Source organism: Lemur catta, chromosome 16 (genome assembly GCF_020740605.2).
Source record: "Lemur catta isolate mLemCat1 chromosome 16, mLemCat1.pri, whole genome shotgun sequence".
NCBI classification, from domain to species: domain Eukaryota; kingdom Metazoa; phylum Chordata; class Mammalia; order Primates; family Lemuridae; genus Lemur; species Lemur catta.
In genome coordinates, this window is record NC_059143.1 from 35,684,106 (window position 1) to 35,699,292 (window position 15,187).

Consider the following 15,187-nt stretch of genomic DNA (forward strand, 5'->3'; position numbering starts at 1 on the left):
AGTCCAAGGAGCCAGTTTGTCACTAGATCTGCTGGGTCCCTGTGTGGCTCTAGGTGCCATCAGGAAAATACACACACACACACACACACACACACACACACGCACACACACAATACAATATAATCTTTTCCCAGAAGCATGTTCAGTCTACTGGGAAAAGGAGACATGAACCCATTCATGATTGAGAATGTATAAAGGGAAAAAAATGACTAAGTTATGCAGTGCCTATTCAGAGCGTAGGCAGTATAAAGTGTGATGCCAGGTGTGGGGTTGAATAAAGTGAATGCAAAAGGGGTTAGAAAAGAGATCACTTTGTAGGATGAACCACCTGGGAAAGGCTTCAGAGAGGGATGTCATTTCCCTGTGCAGCTCATCTCTCCTGGGAGCACACAGCTGGTGAAACCAGTGGGGAAACTGAGGCCCAGGGGATCGAGGTGATGGTGCTGCCTTACTGACTACAGGTGTCCGATGGGGGATGCATATGGAAAGCAAGCTTTCCAAAGGTATCTGCACCAGTTCCTAGAGATTAGCTAACTTCATGACAAAATGCCGTTTGGCAGTGGTGATAAATGCTTATCCAGGGAAGGAACAATTCCCCTTGTGCTGAGGGGCATTGTCCCTTTTGAAACCAGAGTAACCAGCCACACCCACGATGCCAGCTGTGGGTCTGAGTTGTTTGGCCAGGCTCACCCACTCGCCAGGAGCCTGGCAGGTTTGCTGAGTCACCTGGGATCTCCCATGGACACCTGACTCTCTGGCCAAATCCTGTCACTACCAGGTTCCCGGGGAGTCTGGGTGCAGTGTCCTGTGGCCAGGTGTCCCCCTTAGAGTCCTCTAAGTCTCCCCCTTACAGTCTTGCCTTAGTGGGGACAGACTCCACATGCCAGCCACTGTAGCCTCGCTCAGAAGCAAGGTACCACTTGGTTGCCAAGGCTTCCTGCAGCCTGTGTTTCCATGGTGGGACAGAAATCGGAGAAGGCTGTTGCCTTGGAAACCCTGTTGGCAGCAGTGACTCAGCTCATCTGTAGCCACCTCTGCCCTCCAAACCTGCAGTCCTCCAGGGAGTTCTGAGCCCTGACCAGGGCAGGTCTGGGGGGACAGCAGCCCTCCCCAGCGTACCGCCCACTGCCGGACCCCGGGGCTGCTGGGGTAAGAACAGCAGGCCATGCCTGGAGTGTGCTGGGCTGGTGCCCGGCGTGTGCTTGGAGCTCAGTGCATGCCAGAGAGTCCTGAGGTGTGTTTTACCCGGAGGTGACCTGGGGGGGGAGGGTCAGCCGTTCCAGGCCGCCAAGTCCCCAGAGCCCTCCTGCCCCACGGTCCTGGCAGGTGCAGAACACGGAAGACAACAAGCAGCTGGTGCTTTCACAGTGGCCTGTCTCCACCAGGCAGATAGATGAGTAAAAAGATGGTTGGATGTTCAGGCCTTTCTCCACCTCCTCACTTGCAGTCCAGCACATCTTGGTGGGGGAGGACAACTTTTCCTCTTTTCCCTCACACCTGTTATACCTCCCTACACCCCTCCCCACTCTGGTTCCACCTGCCCTCACCTCTGCAGCTCCACCCTGCCCTGGCCCACCCACCCCAGCCACAGGCAGCACATTTGCTCTTAGCTCCGGGCATTTGCCTGCACTGTGGAACATTCTCCCACATTCCCTGTGCTTGACCAGCTCACTTCTCACCTTCCTCCTGACCTTCACCCAGACAGTTCCAGGCGCTGCTGGTCTGGGTTTCCGCAGCGCACTGGCCGCTGTGCTGTGGGAGCTGATTCCCCCTCCAGACACGGGAGGGCCAGGCCCATGCGCTGTTTGCACCTGGGCCCCAGCCCCTGCCCGGAGCCCGGCACAGAAGCATTTGGTGAATGAGGAGATGAACCGTCGGTTGCAGGCTTGGCTTATACCCTGTCCTTTTCTTGCACCCACGCCTTTGCTGAGGGTGGCTGCCGGATTCTCTTCCTCTGGGTTTCGGGGCTCCTCTGGCCCTAGGACTTTAGACTTTAGGGCACCGATCTCATGCTGCCCCCTGGTGGTGCTCAGGGGTACAGCCCTGGGAGATGTGACTTCAGGACTCCGGCTAAGAGCTCTCAGCTGTCTGAAGGCAGGAGCTACAACTGGTTTATTTTTGTTGACAGGGCCAAAACCAGAAGAGATGCTTGGTGAATATTTAAACAAATGAGCTAACTTCTCGGCAATGTGAGAGTTGCATTAATCGTGCAGCTGGAAAATGCTGTCACCAACCTGTGGGACAGCCCTCATCATACCTCAGTAGTCAGCACTGCTAATAACACCGTGCACTGGCCATACAACTGTCCCTGTTCTAAGCACTTGCCTCATAGTATTTGAAACTCAGCACAGCCCAGAGGGGTAGGAGCTATTATGCTCTTCACTCAAGAGATGAGGAAACCAGGAGACCCAGAAATTGAGTAACTTGCATGAGGCTGGGTTAGCTGCAGAGACTCTGCCCTTAGTCACTTTGCTGCCTTTATGCTCCCCAAACAAGAACAATAATAGTAGTAGCAAAACTAGTCATAGTAGTAGTAATATATTTACCTTATTTATCTTAATTTTATTTCATTATTATCTTTGTTTACGATTAAAATAGATGTGGCCATATGTAATGTTTACTATGTTCTGGGCACAGTTCTAAGCATCTGAAAACTTAGATACCTTAACTAATTTAATCTTCCAGCCACTTTATGATGTTAGGCACGTTCGTTATGCCCATTTTGCAAATGAGGAAACTGAGATACAGGGGGGTTAGGGGACTTGCACAGGGTCACCAGGTTAGTAACCACCCTAGTTAGCAGCTGGGGTCCAATCCCTGGCAGTCTGGTTTCAGAATCTGCACCCTTAACTATGTAGAAGAAAGAGATCCTTGGCCAGTAAGTTGGGGCCAGCCTCTCTGGCCTGCGGGCACGTCCACTCACAGAGGACATGAACACAAAGCATATAATATCTGATGGGGCTTGTTGGACTGGCCCAAAGTCAAGCCAAGAAGGAAGGAAGCCCCGCTGAGCTCTCTGCCAGCCCCTGCCAGCCTGTGTGACCTTGAGAAAGTTGCTTTCCCTCTCTGTTCACTGAGCTTCCCTTTGGTGTAATAGGGCAAGGTGGGTGGATTTTTGCAGGAGTTATGACAAGCTTTGGGGTATTGATTAGCAAGGAGCTTAGCTTCTTTGCCTGGAAGGGTCAAGGGGAACTTCGGCTCCTCTCTCACCTCCCTCCAGGTTGGCTGTTGAATTGGGGGAGGAGGACCCTCACCTCTTCAGCCATTTCTTCTTGGTGGGACAGCTGATTCTTCAGGGTTTGAGGGATGGCAGGACCAGGTATCTTCTGACTGTCCCTCCTCTCCTGCTTGCCGGGCTGGGACAGGATGCATGAATGATCCATCCTTCCAATGCCTTTTTGTCTTTTTTGTCTTTTCTGATCCAGGTGTGGCAAAGGGAAGCTGGAAGATGGGGATGGTATCAACCTGAATGACATCGAGAAGGTCCTCCCAGCCTGGCAGGTAGGTTCAGGGGCAGATTCTCTAACACCCTGCCCCACCGTGGAGTCCTGGTCCTCCGCCTGGGCAGGGCCTGAGCACTCCTGCTGGCTCCTTGCTCCAGAAAGTGGTGCAACCACATGTACGAAAGTGGCAGGTGGACAGGGGTGGATACCTGCCATGGTCCAGAGTGTCCCACAGTGACAGGTGTGTGGCAGTCCCTCTTGGTGATGCCGTGGGTACTTGTGGCAGACCTGACGCCCTTTACAGATGAAGTGGGCGTGTCTTCTAGAGCAGAAGGCACTGTCAACTCAGAGAACTTGGAAGTTTTTGTCCCTTGACCTGAAACCTCTGCAGGTGAGGCGTCCTGCAGTGTGTTCAGATGGGACTGGCAGGGCTACTGGGGTTTCTAATCTGGTTGAGGTGATCTTTAGGCTTCTGAAAAGTGGAGTTGTCCTGCCAGCCTCCAGGTGTGTGCTGTGCTTGCTGATTGTGTCATTGATGGGGCTGCATTCCCAGAACTGGGCCAGGCTCCAGGTCCATGGGGATTTACTCAGCAAAGATGCAGCGAATCCAGGTCTCAAATGCTTATAGTGCTGGACGTCCAGTGGGGACAGCAGGAATCTGGCTGCTCCCAGGGATGGGGTTGCACCTGCCCCAGGGGGTGAGAGCACAGGACCCTCTGCAGTGACTGAGCCTGCCACTGCTGGTGACCCACCACCACACCCACCTGCCACCCTTCCCTTCCTTCCTGAGTCTGTCTTGTCATTTTACCTACGTCTATTCCTTTCTTCCTGGTGCCTTTCCCGTTGTATTTCTTCTCTGTTCATGCCTTGGGCCTATCAATGAGAGCCAATAGAGCATACGGTTAAGGCCACAGCAGTTTGATTATAATGTGCCTTGGTGTGGTTTTTTTTTTTTTTTCTTCATGTCTCACCCACTTGGGATTTATTGAGTTTTCTTTGGATCTGTAGGTTTATAATTTGATCAAATTTGGAAAATTTTCAGTCTTTATTCCTCCCCCATTCCCTCAACCCTGAGGTTCCAATAATAGGTATGCTGTGCTTCTTCCTGTTTTCCCATGGTGCACCAAAGCTCTGCTTATTTTTAAACAATCTTTCTTTTCTCTCTGTGTTTCATTTTGGATAGTTTCTGTTGCTATGTCTTCAAGTTTGCTAATCTTTTCTTGCAGTATCTAATCTACTCTTAATCCTATCCAGGGTATTTTTATTTCAGATATTATAGTTTTTACCTCTAGAAGTTAAATGTGGATCCTTTTTTTCATATCTTTCATTTCTCGTGCTTTCTCCTCTCTTCCAAAGCATATGCAACCTATTTCTAATGGCCATTTTAATGTCCTTCTCCACTAATTCGTCATCCATGTTGTATCAGAGTCTGTTTTTATTCATTGATTGTTCTTCTGGTTATGAGCCATATTTTTGTTTGCATGCCTGATAATTTTATATTAGAGGTTGGGTGCTGTAATTTTCTTTTAAATTTCTTTGAATATTTGGGGTTTTGTTCTAGAACTCAGTTAAGTTACTTAAAAGTAGTTTGAGTCTTTCAAGAGTTGCTTTTAAGCTTTCTTAGGGCAAGAAGACTTCTGTCTAGGGTAGATTTTGCTCCACTGCTTCTGAGATTGCTACCCAATGCTCTATATATTAGGAACATACCTCCCAGCTGGAAAAACACAAACTGTTTCCAGCCCTGAGTGATCGCAGAGGATTCTTTCATCTATTCCTTCAAGGCTTTTTCACAGCCTTGGAAGTTTCCTTACACATATGCACAAATTAGTATTCAGCCAAAGACTTGAGGGTCTCAGATTTCTGGATTTCTCTCTGTATGTGGCTGTCTCCTTTCTGGTACTCTGCCTTGCAATGTCAAGATGTCTTGGACTCCCTGGATTTTGAACTCTGTCTTCTTAACTCATTGAGACCACCCGGCTCGGATTCTCCTCCCTGCATTGCAGGCTGGAAACTTTCTCAGTGGTGCTGGGCTGGGGCACGTGTAGAGGTCAGCTTATTACAAATGGAAATGTGGTGACTTTGTGGTAGAGAAACCTGGCAGGCTCCAAGTTGACTGGGTGATTAGGGTCAGCCTCCATAGTGGTGGGACAAACGGATGCCGTGTGCCATGATGGGCCACACTGAGAAAACCCAATGTCATGTCTGGGGTTTTCCTTCCAAGAAAGCACTGCCTAAGCCTGGTCATGAGGTAATGAGGATAAGGACCATTCTCTGAAACTGCTTGGACACTAAGGGCAGGGAAGGGCTGAGGAAGTCTTCCAGGGTGTAAGGGACTGAAGAGGCAGATGACTAAATGCAGCGCATGTTCCTTGCTGAAATCCTGGACCAGAAGGAAATCGAGACCTGTAGGGACAGCCAGAGAATGTGAAGGGTCTGTGGGTGGGACAGTGGTTTTGCCTCGATGTCAGTTCTTGACTTGGAGGGCTGTGTCACGGGCATGTAGGTGAGTGTCCTCATTTCTGAGAAACACACACTAGGATATTTGAGGGATATGGGCCTCACGTCCGCAGTGTGTCCTCAAACGGGTTAGGAAAGGATGATGATAATGGTCTGTAGACACACAGGGAGGGAAGGGCACGCATGGGGGAGCGTTAACAGCCGGAGAATGTGAGTGAGGAGGATGGGGGCATTCTTTGCACCGTTCCTGCAACTTCCCTATAAATTGAGAGGAAGAAGAATCAACAAGGCCCAGGCCGTGGTGTGTAAGTCAAAGGCACGGAGTATCAGCTCCTGAGATACCCGCTGGCCTGGATCTATATTAAATTATCGCTGCTGATGTAAAGCCAGCCTTGGCGCAGAAGATAAAAGGCTGAAGTACTTAGAAGTTATCGCTGTATCAGTCCATTCCTAAGTGCCTACAGCATTCATTATTGGTAGAAAAAGTGCATTTGAGAGACCCTCGCTAGGTGGGAAGCCCCATGCCCCTGCCCTAGGCAAGGTGCTGACTGCTCAGTGTCCTTCAAGCTAGAAAACTAGGAGTCGTGGCTGGAAAAGTGACAGATCCGATCACTCTTTCCTGTTTGGTGACTGTGTCCGCGCTCCTCCAGGGAGCAGGATGGACGACCTTTGACTCTGCTCAGCAGGGGAAGGAGAGCTGGGCTGCTGGCCGGGTGGGAGGCAGCAGAAGGCAGCGGTCAAGGGCTTGGTGTCCAGACCCAGACTGGACCCCATAGAATCCTGGCCCTGCCACTGACTAGCCAAGGGGTCTCGGGCTAGCCACTTACCCTCACTCTGCCTCAGCTTCCTCCTGTGTAAAATAACCGTAACTACTTCATAGAGTGGTTGGGAAGATTAAGCACTGAGTTCATGCGTGGCACGTCGTGGGTGCTGTGCTGGTTTCTGCTGTCATTATTCCCAGGACTGAGCGCTGCCAGTCAAGCCTCCCCTTCTGAGGGGCCCAGGCTATTTGGGTGGGAGGAGGGAGCGATTTGCTGCCCCCACCCCCGGGTGAGCTGTTTCTCTGGGAAAGAGGAGCATTGGTGCCAGTGAGAAGCTGGGTGACGGGCTTTGGTTCATGGGCTGTGCCCACGTGGCCACCCACGGTCACCAAGGCCCTGGGTGACTCTCGTCCTGTGGGCGTCTCAGGCAGTGGAGAGATTGGACAGGGGGTCAGGACAACCCACTTCCAGATGTCTGCCTCAGCCATGCCCTGTGACTGTCCCTTCGTGGGCCTTGGTTTACTGGTTAGTATAATGACCCAGTTGGACTGGATCAGAGGTCTGCAAACTATGAAGCCCTTGGGGTTCCCAGAGGAGCCTCAGGGTACTCTGGGGGGTGAGCAAGCTCCAGGGCACCTGCGCAGCTCCCAGGCCGCTCAGCTGGTGTCTCTGAGTCAGGATGCTATGAATGGTTTCATCTGGAGAAATGATTCACTACCAAACAAATTGTGATAATCGTCAGACCAAGGTCCTCTGAGGTATCGTGATCTAGCCATTCTTGGGTTTTCTCTGTTGAATCAAGGAAGGTAAATCAGCAAGCTTTCTTGGCTCTGCGGGGCCCATGTGTGAGGCTCAGCTCTGAAGGCAGCTGGTGCTGCAGGTCTGCACCCTGCTCTCTGTTTTCAGCTCGGAGCCACACGTGGAAGGACTTAGATATTTGCACACAAACATACACACACACCACACATGACACATGTACACATACAAATACACCATGCACACCAAACTCACATACACCACACATACCACGCATACCACACACTCCACATGTACACATGCACCATACACACATACCCCACACACATACACACACAGTACCTACAGACATACACACACACATTTGCACGACACACATTTTGGATGTGCTTTGCTCTTAGAAAACTATCGACAGATGAGTCCCTCAGGCCCTGTGCTGGGCCTTGGCTGCACATCGGAACTGCCTGGGGACCTTTGACATCTACAGCTGTCTGGGTCTCACCCTGGACTGTCTGTGTTGGTCATCTGTTATTGTGTCACAGATTGCTCAAAACTGAGCAGCTCGGGTGAGTGGAGGCTGGCATTGCTCCCCAGGAGCTCTGCCCAGGAAGGGCAGCAGCAGGTCCTGCGCACAGGGACAAGGGTTGAGGGTTTAGTCATGGCTCTGAGTGGTGAAGCCATAGGGTAGGGCAGAAGCTGAGACCCACTCACTTAGGCGCAGACTGGAATTCCAGGGGAACCCCAATGCCATCCACGGGCTGGTGTCCCGCCTGCACTTTTGGCACCTTTGTTGTGAAGCTCCATGAGTGGAGGGGGTCTGGCCGGCCTGCGGCGTCCGCGGTGACATGGGCAGGCCAGTCTTTCTGATCCTGCTCTGAGAGGGACCGCTGGCGTTGAGGCTGGGCCAGGGCAGATGGCTGCACCGCGGTGTGCTCCCACTAGAGGGCGCCCGCGCAGCGCTCTGCAGGCTCGAGGGTGTTTGCTGCGGGAAGTCCCCGGTCCCCAGCGCCAGCAGCCAGAGGTGTCTTCCCCGACCCCGCCTTCCTGTCGGCGCTCAGCGTGCAGCTTGTCCTGAAAATGACCCCAGCCAACGCCAAGGCCCTTCCTCCTCACAACAAGGGAGAGGATGAGGAGGTGGGGGAGCCGGCCGCACTGAGGAGCAGGGAAGCACCTCTGTGGCCAGAACATCCCTGCTGTGCAAAGGCCGCGTTCCAGAGCCCTCCCTTCCCTGTGGATCCCTGGGAACAGCCACCTCCAGGAGGCCCGCGGGGCAGACAAAGCGGGGTGCCTTCCCGGGAGTCGGGGTGCAGGTCCCATTCCCCCCACCAGATGGCGTCACCTGGGCCTGCAGGGGAGACACTCACCGGGGTGGGGTTGGGGGAGTGACAAGTGGCGGCTTCTGCCCTTGGAAGGGTGGGCCGGCAGGCCACGCTAAGGGGGAAGGACGGAGCTCCGTAATCCAAGCCCAGTTAAACATGACCGAGTTCAACGTCCGGGCAGGGGACTGGAGTCCGATTAGGTCTTGGCCTCAGCTCTGGTCTGAGACAGCCGCCCACCCCCCGGGCTCCTTCTCCCCGAGGTGTGACTTGAGCGGTCTCTCCTCAGTGTCTGTGACTCGACCTCTCCCCACACGCACCACGGCCCCCTCCGCACGACCAGCATTCGAAAGGCATCTAGCGGGGGTGTCGTCCCTCTGCTCCCTAGATGGTCCCCAAGTCACCCATGGATTCCCTCCTGCACCCAGGGCACAGGGGCCTCAGGGCCCTGAGGAACACCCCCCCCATGCCACCCACTGCCCTGGGTGCTTCTGTGTCCGAGACGAGACCCCAGGTGAAAGACGTTGTTTGTTGCATTATCCCATTATCCAGTGTCTTGCCCACGGCTTTCTGTAAGGACATACTTTGATCATCTGCCTCAAATTTTCCATCAGACAAACGTTATGTCTGCTGGAACTCCACAGCCCGACTGACTTCTCTTCTTGCCTTTCTTCTGCTAGGCAATTTTGAGACCAGATTCTGTGCCCGTTGGCAGGTGATTACTAGCTCACTCTGACTTGGAACGGTCGGCCCCTGCGCCCCTCGACCTGTGTGGGGTACACGATTTGTAGCCCCCCCCGTGAAGCCGGCATGGCTAGGGCAAGCGGGCTTTCTGGCCTCTCGGATGTGCCCGGAACACTCCCCACTGAGGGTCCCTGAAGCCCCGGGGAAAGGAAAGTGCCTTTCTGGCCTCATGAGTGAGTGTCCAAGCAGGTCTTCACACGGGCCCCAGAGCAAGGACAGGGGACAGCTGACGGAAGGGGCGGGAGACTTGGGTTAAGCACCTGGTTCCTCGGCTTGGCCCAGACAAGGACAGAGTGAGACTTTAACCCCCCACCCAAAAAAATACCTCCCCAAAGAACTCTGAGGGACAAATGAGCTTTCAAACTGAAAGTCGCTGTCCCTCAAAGTGATACCGAGGTCTTCCCCACTCCAGTGCTCAGAGGAGTCAAAGTGGCGCGGATGCAGGAACCGCCTCGCTCCTCCAGCAGGCGGCGCTGTTGCTGCCCGGTAGCGGGGTGGGCAGGGCCACCTGGCGCTGGGGTGAAGCCGCAGACCCAGGGCTGTAGCCGGCTCCTGCCTCCACATGGGAAGGAGTGACTATCTTCCCTAGAGCTGTGTCAGCGCTGTTGCCAAGTCTTCTGGAAATTTCCAGGATATGCTAACCCACAGGCATAAGGATCATTGAAATATCCTGACATCAGGAACATGGTGGAGCGAGGACCGAGCCCCACCTCGCACCACCAGGCCCTGTCCCTTCCCCAAGAACTGCTTCTTGCCTCCTCACGATGCCATGTGAGATGTGGCCTGACTTCGTTCATTCCGGCCACCAGTACTGATGGGCACCTCTCCGTGGACCAGGCATTGTCTTAGCCATGAGGGACTGAGTTAAAACATCAAATACCGGTGGAATGACAATTGGCTCTGACTCGCTCCTGTCCCAGAGGGACTCACACCCAGTGCCCCAGTCCAAAACTTGTGCCTGCGTCCCAGCGGCCAGCACGGACTGAGCCTGTCTAAGTGACATTCCTGCACGTGCCATCTCTGATTCCTCCTAACCTCCCTGTGAAGTGTTTATTCTATTATTATTTTTCAGATCGGAGAAATGAGACCAAATTCCTTGCCCCAAATCGCCAGTTTATAGCAGGGTTAAGATTCAGGCAGCCTGACCCCTCCGACACCCCTTCGTGAGGAGCGACCGTGAGGAGGAAGAGGGGCGGGAAAACCATTTTCTAATTCTAGGCGACAGCAGTCACGTACGGCAAGTTAGGGGTGAATGTCATTTCCTTATTAAGCAAGAACAAGAAAGTGGATGTCTTTTTTTTTCATCTCTACTGCTGAGGGCAATAGATATGGAAAGGGGAAGGAAAAAAAAAGAAAGAAAGAAAGAGAAAAGCCCCTGCTGACAGCTTGGAAAGAGGAAGAAATATGATTTTTACTTCTTTTTAAATCAGACAGGTTTCCAGTGGCCTCCTCCATCCCCGCTGACCCAAGAGCTGCGTTGGGCATCAGGAGGGCGCTTACCTAGGGAGCCCCTCTGCCCCTCTGGCCACCTCCCACCCCCAGTGCTTCCTCCCTGAGGACAAAAATAGGCGCCCATTCAATACGGGAGACCAGAAGTTCTTCAGTCCCTGGTTTCCTGTCTGAGGCCTCCAGGTAGCAGGGTCTACTGGGAACGGGCAACGTGCTCTGCGAGGCGAGCCTATTTTTATTTTTGTTCTTTGTGAGTCTTCTTTAAAGAAGTGGTTATTTAGGGGGTGAAGACTTTTGTTGGTGAAAACCAGGGAAGTTCACCAGGAAGAGGTGACGGCCAAGTCCAGCCGGGGTTCCCACACGGGGCTTCCCCTGCCCACCTCCCCGAGGGGCTGAGTGCGGGGAGCTGGGGTCGGAGGCAGCAAGCGCTTTCTGGGCTGGGTGGCGCCGGCCCCAAGGGGTCCAGGGAAGTCAGACTCCGCTGTGAGACAACCTCAGTGATTCAGAACACCGCTAGGATCTTAGGGGATTGGCAGACTTCAGTCCATGGACCAAGACCAGCCCTCCCGCCTGTTTTCGCAAATACGGTTTTATCAGAACACAGCCGTGCCCATTCATTTGCTCGCTGCATCTGCAGAGTGGAATAGTTGCCACGTGGACCCCATCGCCTGCAAAGCCTAAAATACTTACTGTCTGGCCCTTTACAGAAAACGTTTGCCAAACACTGATCTAGAATATAAACAGAGAAAGACCCCGAGAGTTAAAACAGGTGGCAAAAATCCTGAAATTCATGCACTTTAGTCATCTGAGAGCCCTTCAGCGTCACACATGGAACACTGGGTCATGCATCCAAAATAATTCTCTTCCAGCTTCAATTTCTTCAGCTGTGAAGTGGGGGTGCTGTCCCTGATCAACATTGCAAGGCTGTGCTAAGAGTCAAATAGTAATACAAGCCAGGCTGTGCAGTGACAGTCATTTGTAAACTTGAAAAACACTCTGCAGGGTGATGTGGCCGAGTGGCAACTGGAAGCAGACACAGAGCTGTGTTCGGGAGCAGCCCAACAGTTCCTTCTGTGGGTGTTTTGGGGGTGGGAGTGAGGCGCAGAGATTCCACTGGGTTCCCCCAGCTCCTCTGAGCCCGAGACCTGAAGACTAACTGCCTGCCTGCCGTCGCCTTTAGACGGAGAAGGCTGTCTCCGTTCACCTCGTTCCTCTCTCCTTGCGTGTCCTTCCCTCTACCTTGCCTAAACCTTCCCCCTCTTCCGTAGCCCTGTTCTTATTTTACCTCCTCCATGCAGAAGTCAGAGGTATCTTGGCTGTCTGGGGGCTTGATCTAGGCCAGTTTGGGGGCTTCCCAGGTTTTCGTGCCTCTCCGTGTGTGTGTGTGTGTGTGTGTGTGTGTGTGTGTGTGTGTGTGTGTGTGCTTCCTGGAGGAGGCAGACCTTGATCTGGGCCTTGGGTGTGGCCAGGAGGTGGATCTGCAGGGAGAAAGAGAAGTATGGCATTGAGGGATGGGGAAGGGAGCAAGCAGGGGTTCAGGAGGAAAGGAGGCTGCTGAGAATAGGGGAGTCCGGGAGTCCTCGAGAGCCATTTCTATGAGTAGCAAGAGATGCTGGTGGAGGCCGTGGAGGTCTTGGGACTTGACCAGGTAGGGCCTCAGCAGAATGTTCTTAGTAGGGAAATTGTCGGTGGCAGGAGGACTCAGGAAGCTGAGGGCTAGGACTGACCAATCCTTGCCCTTGTCCTGGAGACTCACAGGGAGGTCCTAGGGTCTCCCTCCAGTGTCCAGCGAAGAAGCTTTATTACTTTTTTAGGGACAGGCCAGGGTCCCTAAAAGAATAGGACTTGTCCCCAGTAGAGAGGTCATCTGGTCTATGCCCTGCTTTGGGCCAGACTGTACCCAGAACCCCTTGCTGTGTGCCAGAGGGCTTGAGGCCAGCGTGGGACAAGGGTGCTTGGGGGACAGAGAGCTCAAGTGAGGCCAGACTGAGGACAGCCTCTTCCAAGGCCATCTGGCAGAGATGAAGAGCTGCCCAGCCCGGCCCGGCCCTGCGAGGGGAGCGAGGTCGGGCTTGGGAAGAGGAGGTGGCAGCATGCCGGTGCCCAGTGCTGAGAGCAGGCCCGGGATGGGTGGGTCACATGGCCACAGCCTCACTGTCCCTGTCCTACAGCAGTTTCCAGGGGCTGGTTTAATCCTGCCCCCTCCCCGGCCGATTTGGTGATGCCCCTGGTGACTCGGGCCAGCCCTAGTTGAACAAGGTTGCACGCGGGGCCAGCACGTTCCCTGCTCGGTCCTGTGCCGGTGGAAGGAGCCGCCGAGGCTGGGGGGAAGAGGAAGGTGTTGCCAAGGGTGTGAAGCATCCATTATTCCTTTATTAGCCAGTGTGCCGTTTCTGGTCGCGTTCTCCTTCCTGGCAGCCGTGAGTTTGGGGGCGGAGACGCTGGGTTATTTTCGTTCACCCCAGCTTCTGTCCCTGGCAGCGGCGGGGGAGGGGGCCCACAGGGCTACGTGCTCTTCAGCAGGCATTTGTGAATGGGCCCCGGCTCCCAGGCTGGCCCCCGGCAGGCGGCCCCCCCAGGACGCGCTGACTCTCGCTGGCTGGACGGCGTTTTTCTAGCATTGCATCGGCCGGCCAGGCAGGAGGAAGCTTTCTTCTGGCCCAAGAACAATACCAGGGTCAGCCCAGGGACCTGCCTCCTACACCCTCTTCCTTCCATTGTGAGCCGCGGCACAATCCCAGGCCACTGGGCTCTGCACAGCCGCAGGCGTGGGGGGGTCGGGCCCAGGAGAGATTAGCAGTGTGTGCGACACCTCCAGTCGTTTGCCTCCGCTTCCCAGGCTGGGCCAGGGTTCTGGGCAGCAGATGGCCAAATAGGCCAAGTGTCTGTGACCGGCCCTCAGGTGCCTGTGCTTTGCACTCTGTCCCCCACCCCCAGTGACTCCTAGCCCCCACGGCTGGAGAAGACCCAGAACTGCCCACTGCCCTGTTACACAGACAAGGAAACCGAGAGCCAGAAAGACAAAGCATTTACCAAACTTCTCGTTGCCCTGCTTAAAATGCTTCCCTGATTCCCAGGCCCTATGGAAAGCCCTGGACTTTCCTTTACCCCAGTGCGCTGGCCTTCCAGGCTTCTCTCCTGGGACTCCCAGTCTGTCTGTGCTCTAGCCCTGGTGACTAATTAGCAGGCCCTTGATCCAGCAGTGAGTTACGATGACGCCACTGCACTCCAGTGTAGGTGACAGAGTGTCCTTCCCCTTGGCCGGCCTGTCTGCCTGCTGCATACCTCTTTTTCAAAGACTTTGCTCATTCGTCACCTCCTCTGTGAAGCCCTCCCTGATAACACACTTTTCCCATGCCCCACAGTCCTGGGCTCCTCCAGCACTTAATATATGCACAGAGCAGGGGTGCCTGTCCACATCACTGGTATGTGTGCGTGTCCTTCCTGCACGTACCTGCCTCCCTGCAACACATACATCAGATCCTGGGAGCTGGATGCATAAATCCTATTCACCTTTGTAGCCCTTAGGATGGGTTCTCAAAGTGTGGCCCCCAGATCAGCAGCAGTAGTATCACCTGGGAACTTGCTAGAAATGCAGATTCTTGGGCCCCACTTCATTCCAGTGGACCAGAAACTCAGGGAGAGGGGCCCAGCAATCTGTGGCTTAACAAGCCCTTCAAGTGATTCTGATGTGTATTTCTGACCTAACTGCAGGCAACTGAGTTTTTTTGGGTTTTTTCTTTAGGGACAGAATCTGGCTCTGTTGCCCAGGCTGGAGTGCAGTGGTGCCATCATAGCTCACTGCAACCTGAAACCCCTGGGCTCAAGTGAGACTCCTGCCTCAGCCTCCCGAGTAGCTGGGACGACAGGAGTGCACCACTACATCTGGCTAATTAAAAAAATTTTTTTTTTAGAGATAGGGTCTCTCTATGTTACCCAGGCTGGTCTCCAACTCCTGGCCTGAAGCAATCCTCTACCCTCAGCCTCCCAAAGTGCTGGGATTACAGGCTTGAACCAACACATCTAACCACAACTGGCTTTTAATTAATTCTACATAATTAATAAGCCATTGATATCACCTTTCCCTATCCCTTTCTATTTACTGCTGAGATTTTTGGTTGGTTGTTTTTGCCCATTATTTTGCTTGAATGAAAGACAGAGAATTGTGGACTATTTGACAACCCAGGACATGGATTTGCAAAGAGTTGGGTGCTTTGGGAACAACATGGGCCCCCAGACTCCACGCCCCAGAGGACCCTTG

The 15,187-nt window shown here is 53.7% G+C and overlaps 1 protein-coding gene across 1 annotated transcript in view; it reads left to right on the plus strand.

The window, feature by feature from the left end:
• CTIF (cap binding complex dependent translation initiation factor) overlaps nt 1-15,187 on the plus strand; it is a 260,791-nt gene that overhangs the window by 84,467 nt on the left and 161,137 nt on the right. The window contains exon 6 of the mRNA XM_045527488.1: nt 3,426-3,501. Within this exon, the coding sequence (XP_045383444.1) occupies nt 3,426-3,501 (76 nt within the window). The remainder of the gene's footprint in view (nt 1-3,425; nt 3,502-15,187) is intronic.